Source organism: Artemia sp. Qi Xiang Cuo, chromosome 7 (genome assembly GCF_049724085.1).
Source record: "Artemia sp. Qi Xiang Cuo chromosome 7, ASM4972408v1, whole genome shotgun sequence".
In the NCBI taxonomy this organism is placed as follows: Eukaryota; Metazoa; Arthropoda; class Branchiopoda; order Anostraca; family Artemiidae; genus Artemia; species Artemia sp. Qi Xiang Cuo.
The window spans coordinates 28,345,270-28,364,368 of NC_142800.1; the positions used below are offsets into that span (position 1 = coordinate 28,345,270).

At 33.5% G+C, this 19,099-nt stretch overlaps 1 protein-coding gene across 1 annotated transcript in view; it reads right to left on the bottom strand.

The window, feature by feature from the left end:
- Window positions 1-307: 307 nt before the first annotated feature.
- The window catches only part of LOC148950132 (uncharacterized), an 81,404-nt gene continuing 62,612 nt past the window's right edge, over window positions 308-19,099 (bottom strand). The window contains exons 9-13 of the mRNA XM_089092161.1: window positions 19,049-19,099; window positions 11,466-13,676; window positions 8,341-8,638; window positions 5,295-5,482; window positions 308-888 (exon numbers count right to left, since the gene is read on the bottom strand). The exon at window positions 19,049-19,099 is cut by the window's right edge and continues 227 nt beyond it. Of these exons, the coding sequence (XP_088948287.1) occupies window positions 668-888; window positions 5,295-5,482; window positions 8,341-8,638; window positions 11,466-13,676; window positions 19,049-19,099 (2,969 nt within the window). The 3' untranslated portion in view covers window positions 308-667. The remainder of the gene's footprint in view (window positions 889-5,294; window positions 5,483-8,340; window positions 8,639-11,465; window positions 13,677-19,048) is intronic.

The following is a 19,099-nucleotide window of genomic DNA, read 5'->3' on the forward strand; positions in this document are numbered from 1 at the left end:
ACTGAAAAATCCATAAGTAATTGCTTTTGATACATATAGATCTGATAGTATTTAAACATCACAAGTCCAAGCCCCTCCAAAACAACTAAAACTTCAGAAACATGTCCCGGATTACCTACTCCTGCTGCATTACCTACTACTGCTTACCTACAGATAACCTACTGCTTACCTACAGATTACCTACTGCCTACCTACAGATTACCTACTGCTTACCTACAGATTACCTACTGCCTACCTACAGATTACCTACTGCTTACCTAAAGATTACCTACTGCATACCTACATATTACCTGATTGAAAACAAGCAAACGGCTTTAAAATTTCTATTTAATAATAGACAAATTGGAACATTAAATAAATTTCTTTAAACTTTCGCTCACGATATAACGTTCAAATAAGAGACGCCGGCCAAAACTGATAGAAACAAAAATTAGATTTTGAGCTTCGATTTCACATCATTTTTATCAAACATTTTAGTGTCAGTGATTACAAAGATTTACGATAATCATCCAAGAAAATATATATTTAAAAAAAGTTACTATATACGCGCGATAAATTCCCTACATGAGATTATTTTATAAAATAGATTTCATTTTGAGAGCCTTCCACCACGATAACTTCTTAATAAAACGTTCTTTTGTACAGGTCCATTATATACATTAGAAAATTATTGTAAACTCGTCTGTTTTTCTTTTTTCTTGATCTTCTTCCGTCGACGGTCAATGGAGGCAACTTCTGCTTTTAGATCTGCATAAACTTTGCGAATTTGCTTCATTTTCTCTTGGAGAATGCTTATCCTCTGAGTGGAATCCATTTCAGGAGCCAAATCGACTATGAAATTGTAACGCGAGGTTCGAGGCTCAGTCTCCAAAAGTTCGTCGCAAATACCTGAAATAGCGGAACCGTTACCATCTACTTATGTGCCGGAAAATTGATCAAAGATGGATCAAAACCACAATAGCGCTTCCCCTCTATTCAAAACATAGCAGAACATTTATTTAAACACATTAACAGTTAAGAGAAAACAGAACATGAAAAGAGTGTTTTCTATATTCAAGGGTGTCCATCCACTGCATGGAGGTCAGGGTGGCTTTGGCCCCATGATTGGGCAAAATTTGTGAAAGAATTTTTTTATGCTTATAGTTGAAACCACCCTCTCGATCCACCCAAAGTATTTAATTAAAAAAAATATGTCTGATTTAAAATTTGTGAGTGAATTCTCAAATTTTGTCTGAAATTTAAATATAAATAAAAGCAAGATTCTACTCTAAAACAATGTCAATTCTAAGATCGCTAATCCGTTTGTCATATCCAAGAACCCTTAACTCAGAGTCTTACCCTTCTCAACTTCAAAAATGATAGCTTCCCATTAATAATAAGTTCAAAATTCTTTGAATGAAATTTTATGTTGTACTAAAAAAAATTTCAAGAAAGACTGTTTTTCATTATAGAAAGATGGATGTTTAAAGTTTTATATTGATTATTTCTGCTCAAATAGATTAATGAAAGCTATTTAAAAAGTAATCAAAAGAAGAAAAGGGGTAATAGGAACAAATCCAAGTGGCAGTGCTGGACTGTAATATCGTCAATCACAAAGGGGATGGCTTTTAAAAAATTAGCTAAAAAACTGACAAAGGCTAATTGAAGAAAAATAGCTGAAAAACTGACGAAAAAATTAGCCAAAAACTCATAAGCCAATAATCCAGCATAGCCAATATCATAGCCAATATCGTAGCCAATACATGAAGCATAGTCAATATCATAGCCAATATGATAGCCAATATCACTGCACTCGAAGTAATCAATTGTAAAAAGTAGCGTTAAACACAATCTAGCACCCTTGTGCTAAAATTTAATGATTAAAGAAAATTTTTGCAGAGATCAAAAGCTAAAGAGAAAGCTAAGGAAAGCTAAAAGAAAAAAAAAGAAGGACTTCAGCTCTAGCTCTACACTCAAGCAAACTTTTTCGCAATTTTTTTCTCTGTTGAGCAAACAAAAACAAATAACACCAAGAAATCAATGTGGATTTCATAGTTTTCTGCAAATAATCTAACATAAAAAAATAATATATAATAAATAAATGTAAAAAAATATAATACAATAAAAAAAATATATATAATTAATAATAAATAAATATATAATAAATAATATATATAAACAATATAATAAATAATATAAATAATCTAATAATAAGTAAATAAAAAAATTGTCATCACACACCTGACTTCGAGATAGGCAGCAAAATACCCAAACAATATGAGAAAGTAAATCAAAGCATAACTTGAGAGGCTAAATGCATCAAAATCAGAAATGCAATTATCGCGAGGTTTTGACAGGGAACTTCCCTGGCTAAAATTCCCTTGCTAAAAATTTCAGGAAAATATATCTGGGTTTTCTCCCAAATTTTCGTCAGCTTCGTTTCTAAAATACACGGCTCATTGATGAGGCGCTTCAAAATAAACTATTTACAACCAAAACTGTTCTGAACAGTTTATTCTTAACATGGAATAAAGATAATAGGTACAAAGGCAACAGGTATTTTATTACAGTTGTATTTTTCAGTTACTAATTTGACGAATATATAATCTAAATTTCTATAATTTTATTACGAATATATTCATTAAGAATTAAACCCAATCAGAATGTATGGAATAGTTTCGAATATATTTGGGCTGTTCACGTTTATTTAATCTAGGAGCTGAAAAGGGCTACAAAAAATCTTCTGGTCTCAAGGAATACGAAAAACATTACGAGAAAATAACTAGGAAAATTTTTCTGTCTTAAAAAAAATAATGAAAAGGAAAGGAAATAAAAATAATGAAATTGAAGAGCACAAAAGCAAAAAAACTACAAGGGGGAGCGAATAATGAAAAGGAAATAAAAATAATGAAATCGAAGAGCAATAAAGAAAAAAAACTACAAGGGGGAGCGAATAATGAAGAGGAAATAAAAATAATGAAATTGAAGAGCACTAAAGCAAAAAAAAAACTACATGGGGGAGCGAATAATAAAAAGGAAAGGAAATAAAAATAATGAAATCGAAGAGAACAAAAGCAAAAAAAAACTACAAGAGGGAGCGAATAATGAAAAGGAAAGAAAATAAAAATAATGAAATTAAAGAGCACAAAACCAAAAAAAAAACTACAAAGGGGAGCAAATAATGAAAAGGAAAGAAAATTAAAAAAATGAAATTGAAGAGCACAAAAGCAAAAAAAAACTACAAGGGGGAGCGAATAATGAAAAAAGGAAATAAAAATAATGAAATCGAAGAGCACAAAAGCAAAAAAAACTACAAGGGGGAGCGAACAATGAAAAGGAAAGAAAATAAAAATAATGAAATTGAAGAGCACAAAAGCAAAAAAAGTAAAAACTTTAATAAAATTAAAGAGGACAAAATTAAAAAAAAACTACAAGGGGAGCGAAGAATAAAAAGGAAATGAAATAAATACAATGAAATTGAAGAGCAAAAAATAACAAAACAAAAACTACAAGAGGGAGCGAATAATGAAAAGGAAAGGAAATAAAAATAATTAAATTGAAGATAACAAAAGCAAAGAAAAAAACTACAATGGGGAGCGGGGATTCCCTTTGTTCATCACCATTCTCCCCTCTGTATGCATTATGTGTGCACAAAAGCAAAAAAAAAAAAAAACTACAATGGGGAGCGAATAATGAAAAGGAAAGAAAATAAAAATAATGAAATTGAAGAGCACAAACCAAAAAAAAATACAAAGGGGAGCGAATAATGAAAAGGAAATAAAAAAAAAATAATGAAATTTAAGAGCACAAAACAAAAAAAAAACTACAATGGTTAGCGAATAATGAAAAGGAAAGGAAAAAAATAATGAAATTGAATACCACAAAAGCAAAAAAAAACTACAAGAGGGAGCGAACAATGAAAAGGAAAGGAAATAAAAATAATGAAACTGAAGAGCACAAAACCAAAAAAACTACAATGGGGAGCGAATAATGAAGAGGAAATAAAAATAATGAAATTGAAGAGCACTAAAGCAAAAAAAAAACTACAAGGGGGAGCGAATAATAAAAAGGAAAGGAAATAAAAATAATGAAATCAAAGAGCACAAAACCAAAAAAAAAATACAAAGGGGAGCGAATAATGAAAAGGAAAGGAAATAAAAATAATGAAATTAAAGAGGACAAAAGCAAAAAAAAAACTACAAGGGGAGCGAATAATGAAAAGGAAAGGAAATGAATACAATGAAATTGAAGAGCACAAAATAACAAAAAAAAACTACAAGTGGGAGCGAATAATGAAAAGGAAAGGAAATAAAAATAATTAAATTGAAGATAACAAAAGCAAAGAAAAAAACTACAATGGGGAGCGGGGATTCACTTTGTTCATCACCATTCTCCCCTCTGTATGCATTATGTGTGCACAAAAGCAAAAAAAAACTACAAGGGGGAGCGAATAATGAAAAGGAAATAAAATTAAAATAATGATATTGAAGAGCACAAAACCAAAAAAAAACTACAAGGGGGAGCGAATAATGAAAAGGAAAGAAAATAAAAATAATGAAACTGAAGAGCACAAAACCAAACAAAAACTACAACGGGGAGCGAATAATGAAAAGGAAAGAAAATAAAAATAATGAAATTGAAGAGCACAAAACCAAAAAAAACTACAAGGGGGAGCGAATAATGAAAAGGAAAGGAAAAAAAATAATGAAATTGAAGAGCACAAAACAAAAAAAACTACAAGGGGGAGCGAATAATGAAAAGGAAAGAAAATAAAAATAATGAAATTGAAGAGGACAAAACCAAAAAAAAAATACAAGGTGGAGCGAATAAAGAAAAGGAAAGGAAATAAAAATAATGAATTTAAAGAGGACAAAAAAAAAAAAAACTACAAGGGGAGCGAATAATGAAAAGGAAAGGAAATCAATACAATGAAATTGAAGAGCACAAAATCAAAAAAACAACTACAAGTGGGAGTCAATAATTAAAAGGAAAGGAAATAAAAATATTTAAATTGAAGAAAACAAAAGAAAAGAAAAAAAACTACAAGGGGGAGCGGGAATTCCCTTTGTTCATCACCATTCTCCCCTCTGTATGCATTATCTGTGCACTTGTCAACAGTAAACAGTGCTTTAGCCGACATGTAACAGAAAGTTAGCCACCTCATGAAAAACTAAAAAAGGAGAAAGAAAAATAAATAAACAAAAATAATTTTCAAATCAGTGAACCATCTAATAATGACTTGTTAAGATTTAAAACAGAAAAAAGTGAAGAAAGTATAGGGGAATTATCAAGAGTAAAAAGGGGCAGGATAATACCAGAGCGTCGAGGACTTCGCCCAGAGCCGAGACTGCCACTCCTTGGCGATTTTTTGACCGGATATGGCGCTGACAGGACGTAGCTGCGACGATGGTTTGGCCCTCTTTTCGAATGCTCATCGCGAGGACGCCCAAGTTCATTCTCTTCTTGACGGTTACAGTATTCGGGTGCCACCTCACCATTGTCGCTAAAACAAGAAAAAAAGAAACTAATCAAAAAAGATCCCTCAAGGTATCTAACGTAACTACAAAGTTAATACTAAGAGACATTAATAAATTAAGTGCGATTTATGAATTATGCGCGATTAATAAATCGCACTGGAAAAGAAAGTGTACCATGAAGAAATTGCAGTGAAAACTATCTGCCAGACATCTACCATTGGAGCGGGGATTATCCGGGTCAATACCTCTAAAATCAACTCAGTCCCAGGACTTGACACTTGCATTAAAGGTTTCTTACTAAAAAAGAATAAGTCATAGAAGAATAATAATCTACAGACATCAGTTTCACGCTAATAGAAACATACCCACCGATTTGGTCTAGTATCCTCCTTCAAATGCATTTTTGGACTGACTAATTGAATCTATATATTTTCGATTTTTGACTCTACATGTAGCTCCTGAGTTGCAATTTTTTTGTGAATACATGCCACTATTATATTTACTAAGAAAATATCATTCCATTATTCTGGGATCTCGAAGTTAAATTATCCCATTCCGTAAGAAACCATAATTTTGAACTTAATCTGCCATTATGCATATTTTTTTCCCGCTCTTTCAAATAGTCTATGCGGGGATTCTATACAATCTTTGTTGCTTAATAGCATAATATTTTGGGTGGTTATGAAATATATATGCATGAAAGTTAATATTACTACAGATATTAGTCTAAATATAAAAAAATCGAAAGTTTACCAAGATTCTTTATTGATAATTCCGAAGCCAGTGCATATTTAGGATTTTTGTTCGATGGGGGGGGGGGGGGTTTACAAAAAAAAACTATAAATAAACGCATCAAAATTGGCCTATATACATTTTTGTTACGTTTTTACAGTAAGACATTCTTTTTTAGGTGGGAGGGGGGGGGGGAGGTTCAAATTGATAAGTCTGACTTAGAAAAAATTCACATATTAAGAACCATCATAGACAAAGATATATTTCATACCCTTGTTGTATTCTAAAATTATTCTTTATTTACTTTATAATCCATTCAAAATGAGATTCTCCTAATACCAAGATTTAGCTAGCACTAATTTAAGCCAATCAGAATTCTTCTGGAATTTTCAGCCAATCAGAAAATTTTATGAACAATCTGATTGGCTGGAATTGGCGCTAGCTAAATCTCGGTATTAGTAAATCTCATTATAAATGGAGCATTAACTGCGACCCCCGTGTAGTAAAATCAAGCAGATGGTCGATTTTCAAGGGCTATAATTTAGATGAGCTCTGTAAACGTCGACCTTGATTCAGTAAAAAATGTTTCAGTATGCTCACCAAGTTCACTATGTTTCAGTAAAAAAAAATTCAAGCAATTCAATATAATATTCCTCAATCTAGAATTCAGGCTGAAACAATATTTGTTGCCATTTAAATATTAGTTACGCCACCATTAAGTTACATGAGTCAGTTTCATTCTTTTGACTGGATCTTTCACAAATTTCACAAATTGTCCGACGGTCAGACCTGTCCGACCGTCAGTCGGACAGGTACGCAAAACATTATGAAGTCAATTCCTCTCGAAAACACCTAACAAATCCTCCTCCGTCTTCTGAAGCACCAACGTTTCAGACTTGACCATGGTCATAAATATAGCTTCCAATATTCTAATCTTGGTTTGCTAACTTTTCTTTCCATTCTTCTAAACTTTTTTGAACTGTGAAAAAACACCGTGGGCAATGGATATTCTATTTTTAACATCTTTCAGTTTTAGATTGGATCTTTCACAGTTTTTGATTGGATCTTTCACACCTTTTTCACAAATTTGTACTTTGAGGAAGCAGAGAGGTACAGAAAATTCGTTGAGGAGCAGAAAGATTTTAAATTTTAATCCAAAATTCAATGAAAACTAAAAATGTTCAATAAAAAGTGTAAGCCCAAAATTCTATCCTTTGTCTGATTATGTTAAATTATGTTTCTTAAAGCCGAGACCAAACCACCAATAAAAGAGACAAATAAAAGTATATCACATACTTAAAATGTTAACCAACCTAAGAGGGTAATAACAAGTCATTCTTAAGATATTATACATTAATTTTTTTATCACTTGGATACAGATAGTTTCTTTCAATTTACCTCTGCCACTCCCTAAGTCACATTTTAGGATTCACTTGGCTCCCCAAACATTTCAATTCAATTCCTAAAGACGTTCCTAAGATGTCGCAGATACACTATTTGGCAACTTGGATGCACATAGCGTCTTTCGACTTACATCGCTACTTCACTGTGGATAGATTCTAGTCCCACAGGGGTTTATAGCCTCTTAGGTAAGATAGGCAATTTCAAATCGATATACTAGATTATTTTTCATGAAAGCAGATTACCACTGGATTTGAGCATCCAAAATCTAAAACCAATCACATCTTTTTAAATAAAATCTTCGAAATTGTGACAGAAAATTTTAAACCCTACATTTTACTATTAATATGTGCCTCATTTATAACAAAAAAAAATACATTCTCTGAAAGCTACTAAAATAAATATCTTATCAAAAAGCAATTAAAAATATGCATTTGAATCTAATCTGAATTTAGAGTGCCTTATTATCAGATAAGCCCTGTTGCACAAACCTAGCTAGGATTTCTTCTTTTTTCGGCAGTAAGCGAGCTCAATATGATCCGTTTGTTTACGGCTTTTCTAAAAAAAAAAAAAAAAAAAAAAAAAAAAAAAAAAAAAAAAAAAAAAAGTTCGTTAGGACGTTATAAAGAAATTAGATTTAAAGTTCAATATATTCCTTTTAAATAATTATTTCCATTTGAAAATTTATTTTAAAAAAGATCCTAAATAATAGATTAATTAGTAAAAAAGGCGATAGAAAAAAAACAATTACCTTTTAGGAGAAGACTTGGGGGAAGAAAGGGTAGAGGCACTAGTGTCCGGGCTTGTCGGTGGGGTATTTTGACTGATACTCGTTGTATTGCTTTCAAAGGAATCTACGACAACGGGCCGAGCTCGAAATTTTGGTCCCTGTTTTGGTCTTTCTTCAATAAGCATTGGACGTAGCTTTGGACCTGATTTCTTGACATGTAGCGCAATTATCTCTTCATGAGAAGAGGATGGCGTTGAAAACGATGTCGATTCCTTCTCTTCTACGGCTAGATCCTCTTGCAATGCTGCAACTGGACTACCTAAACGGCAACAAGAAGGGAAAATAAAGTGTCCTGTCTCCATCTTAGCCTTACTTGAAAGCTTCACCATACTTCAAACATTCTTGACATATTTCTTCAAAATATATCTATCTTAACAACAAATTTGAAAACCACTCCACATATACTTCATCATAAAATGCTTCGCAATATTTCAAAATACTGAAATTCAAGCAGTTGTGGCTTTTTTCCACTGTCTAATTGTTACCAATTAGAATATTTCGTTAACATTTAATACCATCAAATTAACATTTGAAAATTAATGTTAAAAACATAAGTGGTTAAGACTAGGAACAAGTGAAGGTGAAGAGGCAATGTTGGGTAACAAGAAAATTGATCGAGTGGACAGCTTCACCTGCCTAAGTAATATTATTAGTAAAGACGGTGGATGCATTGAAATGTTAAAAGTAAAATAGTCAAGGCAGGGGATGTTTTTTTCGGAGTTGAAAAAAATTTGGAAGAATAGGAAGATAAGTCTGCGCACCAAGATTAGAATATTAGAAGCTACAGTGCTGACAGTGGTAAGGTATGGTTCTGAAGCGATGGCGCTACGAAAAACGGGGGAGGATCTGGTAGGTGTTTTCCAAAGAAATTGCCTACGGATCGTTTTGGGCACCCTACTGACTGACCGTATCTCAAACAGTGAGCAATACGAAAAATATGGGTAAATCCCCCTTTCTAGGGCTATAATGAGAAAAGGTTGAGATGGCTAGGACACGTTCTGTGGATGACAGATTGCACAACCAAAAAACAGAGAGTCAAACGAAAAACATGTTACCCCCAAATGGGGCGGGAGAATGTCGTAAGAGAAGTCTTAACGGAAATGGGAACTTCTTGGGAGGGTACAAAAAGGGAAACTTTGAATAGATTGGGAGGGAGGAGGAGCGTGCATCGCTATGTCGGCTTCATGCGGCTTGGTACTGCAATGAGTTGTTTTCTATTAGATATGGGAAACAACCTGGGGAGTCGTACTAGCGGAGTGGTTAGCGCTTTGCACTTGCACTCCTGTAACCATAAGAGCAGGGGTTCGAGTCCTGATGTCACTTATTATTTGGTTTCGAACAGGGGTCAGCGGTGTGACCCTGCTACAGAGCCAGAGTCGACCCATCTCCCAATGGGTACCTGGTGAAATCTGGGGTAAAGAAAGGGTCGTGTGTTTTGCCTCTAACCACGCACTACACTCCCGGCCGAAGGTAGAGAATCAGAAAATCGGTGTCTGCGCTGCGATGACCATTGTCTGCACGCGAAAGATTTCCTTTTAGTTGGAGAAACAAAGCACCAACTTCAAAAAAATATTACTTCTTAACAATTCCCATAAACGTATTAATTGGCTAGGATACTTAAAAGTAAAAAGTACCGGTTGAAAAAAAAGCAGTAAATCTTACTAAGCTAGACTCTCTCATTGATTACAAAAAAAGATGACATAGGACAAAACCAAAACCAAAAATGTTATTTATCATTTTAGGGTACTTTAATTTAAGACTTCGATCTTTTGAGGCTTCCAAGCTGCATTGCAATAAGGAGAACTATCAAAAGAAGATCTAAATACATTCCAATCGCCAATTTATTCAGCTGAATAATTTTCCTATCCAAATTATTGTTTTTCCTCTATAGCGTTTAGCCAGTGTGGTCTTAGGATTATTTATAACTATCAAATATAGAAGGTAACATAAGTATAGAGTAGGTATAGCGAGTAGGTAACAAAAGGAAAAAAAAGTCCCTTGATGGTTTTTGTAATATCTATTGGCAAATACTAAAACTGTAAGCGTGATCTCTATTGAAAAAAAAACTGTACCCAAATCTCACAAACACATTTTCCCCCCTTTTCTGGAGCAAAAAATAGACAAACAGACGCCTAACAGAAGAAGAAGATAAGCAATTGTAATTTTCTATTATCATCACCATTTCAAGAGCTATTGTTACCAATTTCTATTAACATATTGATTTTCACTGAGTAAAATTGCAACAAAATTCTGTATTTTTCCATTTATATTAGCAAATAGTAACCAGCAATAGCCATTTTTTTTTGTATTACCATTACCAATTCAATTACTAATATTTATTGTTTTTTATTTACACATTTTGCTGAAAATTTTCAAACAGTAGATAATATGTACCCCCCCCCCCCCCCCTACCCGAATTGTTTGTCTGACTCGTAAAAACGTAACAAAAATGGATCAAAACAAATTTTTTACGTGTTTTTTTTTAGGTTTTTTGTATTAACCCCACCTCGAAAAAAATCTTTGAGCATGCCCCCCCCCCTGAAAAAAATCCTGGGTACGGCCTTGCTCAGATACTCTATTTTTAAAGCTGGAGTTTCTTTTTCTTCTTGTAAAAGGAAACAAGAGCTGTAGAATTTTCACAAAATGGTTGATTTGTTGTTAGTCTATATGATTTCGGCCTACTTCATTATTTTGACTGTTTCAGGCCTGTATTTGACATGCGTTTTCAATTTGAACAGTCAACCTACTTTTTTTCTAAAATCCAAACAGAAGATAATATATGCTCAGGTACAGAATAAAATGAGCACAAATACCTTTTCCAAAAAAGGTTAGGAACACAAAATCCTAGTTTTCCCCAGTAAGCTTTTCCCAATACTTTTTGCCTCTTATTAAACTTAAAAGTTAAAAAATGAGAAAACTTTGTCTTAACTCAAAAATATGAATGTATAGACTACACATTGCCATGGTATTGACAATTTTTCTTTCGATCAAACTTTTTTCCTTTTTTAGATTTTTTTTTTTTCAATTAAATCTGGTTAAAAAGATGCAAATAGAACATACATTCTAAGCAAAGAACAAGAACAAACCTGGAATAGTTTCTTCGCATAAAAGATTTGGCTCATGAAAGGGTGTAGATGGAACTTCTAATTTGTTTGGAAACTCTGGCAATGTAGATTCTTCTCTTATGTCAATCGTCAGCTTCAACGAGCTATCATCTGAACTGGAATCTGAGTCGCTAAATTCAATATATTCAGAGCTTCGAACAGGCTTTCTGATCGGCCTTTTTCTGCGCTTCTTCGGTGGTTCTTCTGAATCAGGAATGGATATTTTGTTGAAATATCCATTCTCCTTTTTTACGGGTAAAGACAATTCAGGCTCTGCAACTACTTCTTTTACTACCTCATCTGCCTCTGCCGTCATCTCTTTTTTTACATAAGATGGTGCCTCTTGTTCTACCTTAATAACGGGCAGCAAAGAGGTGGCACAAGGAATGTCTGACACTTCCTCTGTCTTCACAGGATTGCTTTCATGAGCTATAACAATTGTTTCTGATGTAATACTTATTTCCGGTTTAACTTCCTTCAAAAGCTGAGAAGAAACAGTTAAATTGGAAGGCATGATTTCCACTTTTGGTTCAGCCTTTTGGAATGCAGTAGCAGGGAATTTAGATTCCCTGTCGGTGCTTTGCATAAGGTTCGAACTAATTTTATGATCAGGAAGTTTATGGAGTGGAGAGCTCAGCCTGTCAGATGGAGAAGCTTGCAAAACCTTTGGGCTTACACTCTCTTCAGAACAGCCTCCACTACCTACTGCTTCACTCAGTTCTTTCTTGCACAAGTCACTCTTCTCAGGCTGAACTTTACCTTCTCTTTGTGAAGCCTCTTCTTTAACTTCCTCCGCCTTTTCTTCCTTCACAGAGACAATATTAGGTTCAATAATGAGCTTCACTGGGACAAAAGATTGCACCATAGAATGATTTTCTTTTTGTGACTTATTTTCATTATTTGTTGACTCTAATCGAGATGCAACAGAGTTCCCCGAAGATATTGCTTCAACATTAGGCTTATTCTCTTTTACTTTAGCAGCTGCACAACCAACAGTCGTTGGCACAGTATCTTGGATATTAGGGTTCTTCGGCTCGCAGACAATTTCTTGCTCAATTTTTGGAGTTTTCTCTATTAAACTCGAAACTTCACCTTTGATGGACGGAATAATAGAGCCAGGAACTACTAATGAAGCACTAGCTGCGATTGTTGGCGGATCTATTTTGAATTCTTTAACGGTGGGCATGATTTTTTCAGTGGCAGTGGTTTCCGGTTCAACTTTAACCCTTACATCTACGACAGGTGATGTTTTTGTTTTGTTGTTTTTTTCTGGCCCAGATCTCAAAGTCGGAGGCAAAATCGAATCAATGCACGGATCGGAAGCAGGCTGTGAGATATAAGCAGTATTTGGTGGCTTTTCAGGCTCTGTTTTCACTTCAGTTTTAAAAGACTGGACCTTAGCAAAGGCTGAAGTGTGTAAAGGCTGTCCAGGAGCTTCTCTTGAATCAACAGTTTTCCTCCCTTCGTTGCGAGCAGATAATGTACGAACATCTTTCTGAATATAATCAATACGAATGGCTTGCCTTGCTTCTTTCTGTGGCTCTGGCCTCTGCACTGAGCACAATCCCAATCTTAATGGGTCTTGCTTAAATTCTGGGAGAGTAAGCTTAGATTCCGGCCGTGACTTCAGCTTTTCGGGAGGACTCTTCAACTTTCGTTGATCAGATTTACTTTCTAATTCATGCTGTCCAAGGCTCAGCTTTCGTTCAACATTTCTTTCATCATAAATAGGCGATGAGATTTTTTTGGTCCGCATTTCAAGTACAAACGGCTCAGGTTCACTAAATTCATAAACGTCACTGGAATCAGATTTAACAGAAGTGTTAACAACTGGAGCAGGGGTATGAGCCTCTTCTAAAAGCTTCTTCCTAACAGGACCACGTCTTGGGCTGGCTCTTGTAACCAGTGACCCAGATGGAGCTTTCGTTACAGATTCAGGGGTTGATGTAGTGAGAACAGAAGGCTTCGCCTCTTCAGCTTTAATAGGTGGTGAGATTCTTTTTTCCTCTACTTGTGCCTTCTTTACACCAGCATCTGAATCGTTCCATACAACTTTTGTTGGCGTCAGTTTCAGATCAGCATGAATTTTCCTTAAGTCAAACTCGCTGGTGGGCGGCTCATCCATGATTAAGGTATCCGAGTCAGAATCAGAACCACTGAGGTTCGAGTCGTCGTCAGATGAATCTGACACACCTTGAAAGAAAAGAGTAAATGAGAGTAAGCAGCAACAAAATTGTAATTTGCAAGCAACGTTACCACTCGATTACCACCTGAGGAGAAGGGAGGGGGGAGAGCTTAAAATATATTGTTTTAAACTTCCAATAGTTAAGTCCTTTTTGTATCATTAACACAAGTGAACGACAGGAATCGTCTTTTGTCCTAATTTAGTTTAATCCTGTATAGGCCTACTTAATTTATTTCACTTTAAAAACAAATCAACTTATAGTGGTTGGCATGTTCTAATTTTTGCAGGCAAATCCTCCATGTCTCAATTTTCTGCATGTATGCTTTCTTTTTAAATTTCGTGAATTAACCACGAGACCAATTTAATTTTGTGTTATTTCAGCCATGATTCAATACCAGAAAGCGATGGAAGAAAAAGTAACAGAAGTATAATATCTGAATAGTCTATTGCAAAGAAATTCTTTTTCATATAGTTACACCGCTCAAGGACATCATCCTGGGTTGGCTCAGAATACTCCTCCACTAGCTTTTTAAGAAATTTTTTTAAGGTCTTTGAAAAGGAGAATTCAATTTTTTTCGTCAATACAAAATAGAGGGCAAAACTGTACTAGGAAAACCTACGACCAATCCCATACGATCATATTTACGCTACATATGATGAACCCACGCTACCCTCGAACACCGGAGATAAATATTTTAATTAACCAGCTTGATAATCAAACGGAAGGATAGTGGTATCCTAGTTCATCCAAACTTATAGTTTTAATTAGAATTCTTTGATACTGAGATCAAGCATTAAGATCTTAAAGCTTGAATAGTGTGTACAAAATAGCTATTGGCTGTTGAAGTTAAGAAATTGTCCGACAAGTTTTCAGTAAAACTCTAAACCAAGAATTAGAATTGGTGCTTAGGAACATGTCTGTCGGTTGAAAGATCGTTCGTTCATCTTTATACAGTCACAGCCCTCAGAAGGAGGCAAAAAAATTAAGTCAATCACCTTACAGCCCCCGTAAAAAAGTTTTATTTTATTTTTACAACTGCGACTCCTTTGTTTATGGCACGTACACAAGCGTTGTATGGTTTTTCCTGACTGCGGCCCCTTGTTTACGTGATGATAAATAAGGGATATAGAACTATGACGGTAAAAACTAAACGATTGGGGATACTGGACATAGAAGCCGTGCAATCTTCAGGCTCGTTTGACTTATCGCCAAAGCCCTGAGGATCCAAAGGGTTAGCTTAAACCAAAATACTACGTATATAGATACAAAGTTTTGGTGTTAGTTCTAGTAAAAAAAAAGAAAGAAAGAATATGTGTATTGCACGAACTTTATAACACGCTTAAAAATTGGAAAATTGTTGTAAATTTTTAATCAATTAATTTATAAAGTTGAAAAGCTCTTGGTTATATTTATTATAGTTACAAAAAATTAGAGGAAAAAGTTACACTGTCTCAATCAACTCAAAATAATATACTATAAGTAAATAAAATATACGTAATATCAAATTTTTCCATCATTTCTCTAGACATTGGACTATACTAAATAAAAAAGTCTTCCCGCTTATTTCAATACATTTCCTTTCCTATACAAAAACTAATGAATTTACATTTTTCAAAATACATCATGCATTATTACTCATAACAGTGCTGTCTGCAACAGACAATTCAAGTTTTGAATTAATCCAGGTTTTAACTGGTTTCCCACTTTTCTATGACAAAATTCATGGCAGGCTACTAAAACCTTAGAATCTGATATGCCACTAGTACCTGTATCTGTTGAATTTCCTATTTAAGGAATGAACAGATGAGTTTTCGGGGATAACACTCGCCGGGAGACCATTCCGAATGGAGTTGTCTCCATTCACCATTCCATACCATAAAAAATTGGACCATTCTGAATGGAGTTGTCATTAAAGTTGTTCTTTGGGTACTCACGGCAGGGTATCTTCTCTTGTAAATACCAACTGCACCATGTTACCAACTGCATACCAACTGCATACCAACTGCAGACTGGACAAACGGCAATAAAAGTTGAGACAACTCGTCGATGGGAGAGTAGTAGATGTAGTTGTAGAAAACAGCCGCTGACGCCATATCAAATCTCGAAATCTTTATTTCCAAACTGTATTTTTTGAAGTTTTAGAATTAGTCTGGATTTGAAGAGAAATGGAGATAAAAATAATTTTCTCCATTTATTGAATTCTACTTTGATTACTTATTCAAATAAAATTCCAAATTCGTATATCAAGACTTTTCTTCGAATAGCTTTTTCTCTTTGTAAGGCGGCGTTTTTTTTTTTTTTTTTTTTTTTTTTTTTTTTTACAGGCAATCCTTTCCACCTAGTAGGGATAGCTACTGTCATAATAATAGCACACATATTCCAGGATATCTCGCCATGTTGTACATGATTGGTGGCATTTTTACGAAAAAAAACATTGCACATTTTAGCTGTAAGCATAATTTGAATTTTTAACGTAAAAGCTTGACAATACTGAAATAGAGAAAATGTGGATTTTTCGCTAAACAAAGAAGTCAAAGCATGTGGGTCTCATTTACCTTTACATACACACAAATAAGACTTCATTGAAGATTAATATTATTAGGAATATCTCAAGTATACAAACCACACCTCTTTTACTTCCTTTTTCGTTAATTTTACATTTTTGGGGGCTATCGTGAGCTATCGGGTATCAATGTCTTGGCTTATTACAAGAAAAATTTTGAATTAAAAAAATTTTTGTTTTTTTATTTCAGATTTTGCAGCTGATTAAGAAAAAAACGAATAAATTCATCATTATGATTTTCATCTTAAATGTCAATCTTAAAGCCAGTCACAGCCCCCCAGAAGGAGGCTAAAAAAATATTAAAAATGATTAAAAAGTCAATCACCTTACAGCCTAAAAATCTAAAAAGTTATTGTTGTTTTTTATTTCAGATTTTGGAGCTGATTAAGAAAAAACAAACGAATAAATTCATCATTTCGATTTTCATTTTGAATGTTTGATTTTCATCAAATAATATTATATCAAATAAATAATAAATAATATTCATAATGAATAATATAATAAATAATATACAAAATAAATAAATAATCAAATAAATAATAATAATAATAATAATAATACAAAAATAATAATTGATTTTCATCAAATAACATTAACTGGTAAAGTCTTTTTCTGTTCTTGGTACTCGTGATATCCTACATCAAAATATCCTATATCAAAATATCCTAAATATGCAAAATCCAATTGTGCACTATATATTACAAACTTAATTGTTCCATCTTTTTTTTATTTTCTATGTGATGAACAACATCCTGACAAGCAATTTCTAGTAATTAAGGTCAGGGTTCAGGGGGGATTATCATTTCCAAAACGAGAACCCTTTTACTTCAATTTCTTTTAAACAAAGATATCTTTTATTTCAATCGTATACTTAAAAAAAAAGCCTTTAAATGGACAGAATTGCACAATTGGAAATAAATTTGATTTGATTATGATATTTCGCTATTTCAACATCATTTTCTCTTAATATATTATTTCATTTTTTAACTTATTATATTACTTTTATCATATTACGTTATTATTTTTTCCTTTTCCCGTTTTTATTTTCTCCCGTTTCCCGTTTTTTTTCCTTTTCCTGTTATTATTTTTTTTTTTTTATTATATTACTTATTATTTTACGTAATTTTCACATGCTTTTACTAATACTTCTATCTGCTAAAAACTTATTGAATGAATGACACCTGTTTGGTGCAAATATTTCCAAAACTAAGTTCTAACATCTCCTAATAATTCTATAATTAGATTAGCTTTATATTAAAAAATTCTTAAAATAATCTAGAATCCTTTTAAGTGAAACGACTTCCCTAAATACCGTCATTGGCCCCTATAAGACTAGTTTTAACATCTCCAAATGCTTCTATAATTCGATTAGCTTTATATTAAAAGCTTCTAAAAATAATCTAGAATCCTTTTAAGTGAAACTACCCCCCTAAATACCGTCATTGGCCCCTATAAGACTAGCTTTAACATCTCCAAATGCTCCTATAATTTGATTAGCTTTATATTAAAAGCTTCTTAAAATAATCTAGAATCCTTTTAAGTGAAACTACCCCCCAAAATACCGTCATTGGCCCCTATAAGACTAGTTTTAACATCTCCAAATGCTTCTATAATTTGATTAGCTTTATATTAAAAGCTGTGATAGCACACCTGTGATACCTGTGTTTATATTAAAAAACCTTTGATAGCATAGTGGATTGATCCATGTGTTTATATTAAACACAACACACCTGTGTTTATATTAAAAACCCTGTTATAGCACAGTGGATTGATGCATGTGTTTACATTAAACACAACACACTTGTGTTTATATTAAAAACCCTGTTATAGCACAGTGGATTGATGCATGTGTTTATATTAAACACAACACACCTGTGTTTATATTAAAAACCCTGTTATAGCACAGTGGATTGATACATGTGTTTATATTAAAAACCCTGTTATAGCACAGTGGATTGATGCATGTGTTTATATTAAACACAACACACCTGTGTTTATATTAAAAACCCTGTTATAGCACAGTGGATTGATGCATGTGTTTATATTAAACACAACACACATGTGTTTATATTAAAAACCCTGTTATAGCACAGTGGATTGATGCATGTGTTTATATTAAACACAACACACCTGTGTTTATATTAAAAACCCTGTTATAGCACAGTGGATTGATGCAGGTGTTTATATTAAACACAACACACCTGTGTTTATATTAAAAACCCTGTTATAGCACAGTGGATTGATGCATATGTTTATATTAAACACAACACACCTGTGTTTATATTAAAAACCCTGTTATAGCACAGTGGATTGATGCATGTGCTTATATTAAACACAACACACCTGTGTTTATATTAAAACCCCTGTTATAGCACAGTGGATTGATGCATGTGTTTATATTAAACACAACACACCTGTGTTTATATTAAAAACCCTGTTATAGCACAGTGGATTGATGCATGTGTTTATATTATACACAACACACCTGTGTTTATATTAAAAACCCTGTTATAGCACAGTGGATTGATGCTCAGCTTGGAAAAATGAAGTCCGGAGTTTGGTTCCCATTGCCGCAAGGTCTAGCGATAGGTTTGCTACCTGTCTCTGTAAAAAAAAGACCCAGCAAAAGAAACGTAATTTCGACGCCCTGTGCACCCTAGCTCAGGAGAATCTATAAGTTTTATTGTCAAAGCTAGCAGAACACCAGCATTTTGACTGGTATTACAAATCTTCTGATAGAAAGAAGATCTTCGTAACGTTCAGAAAGAAGATCTTTCAGAGATCTTCAGAAAAAAAAGCAGGAAAAACTTATTTACCAGATCCAGTTTCATCCTTTCTGTCATCTTTTATCTTCGGCGATTCAGCTT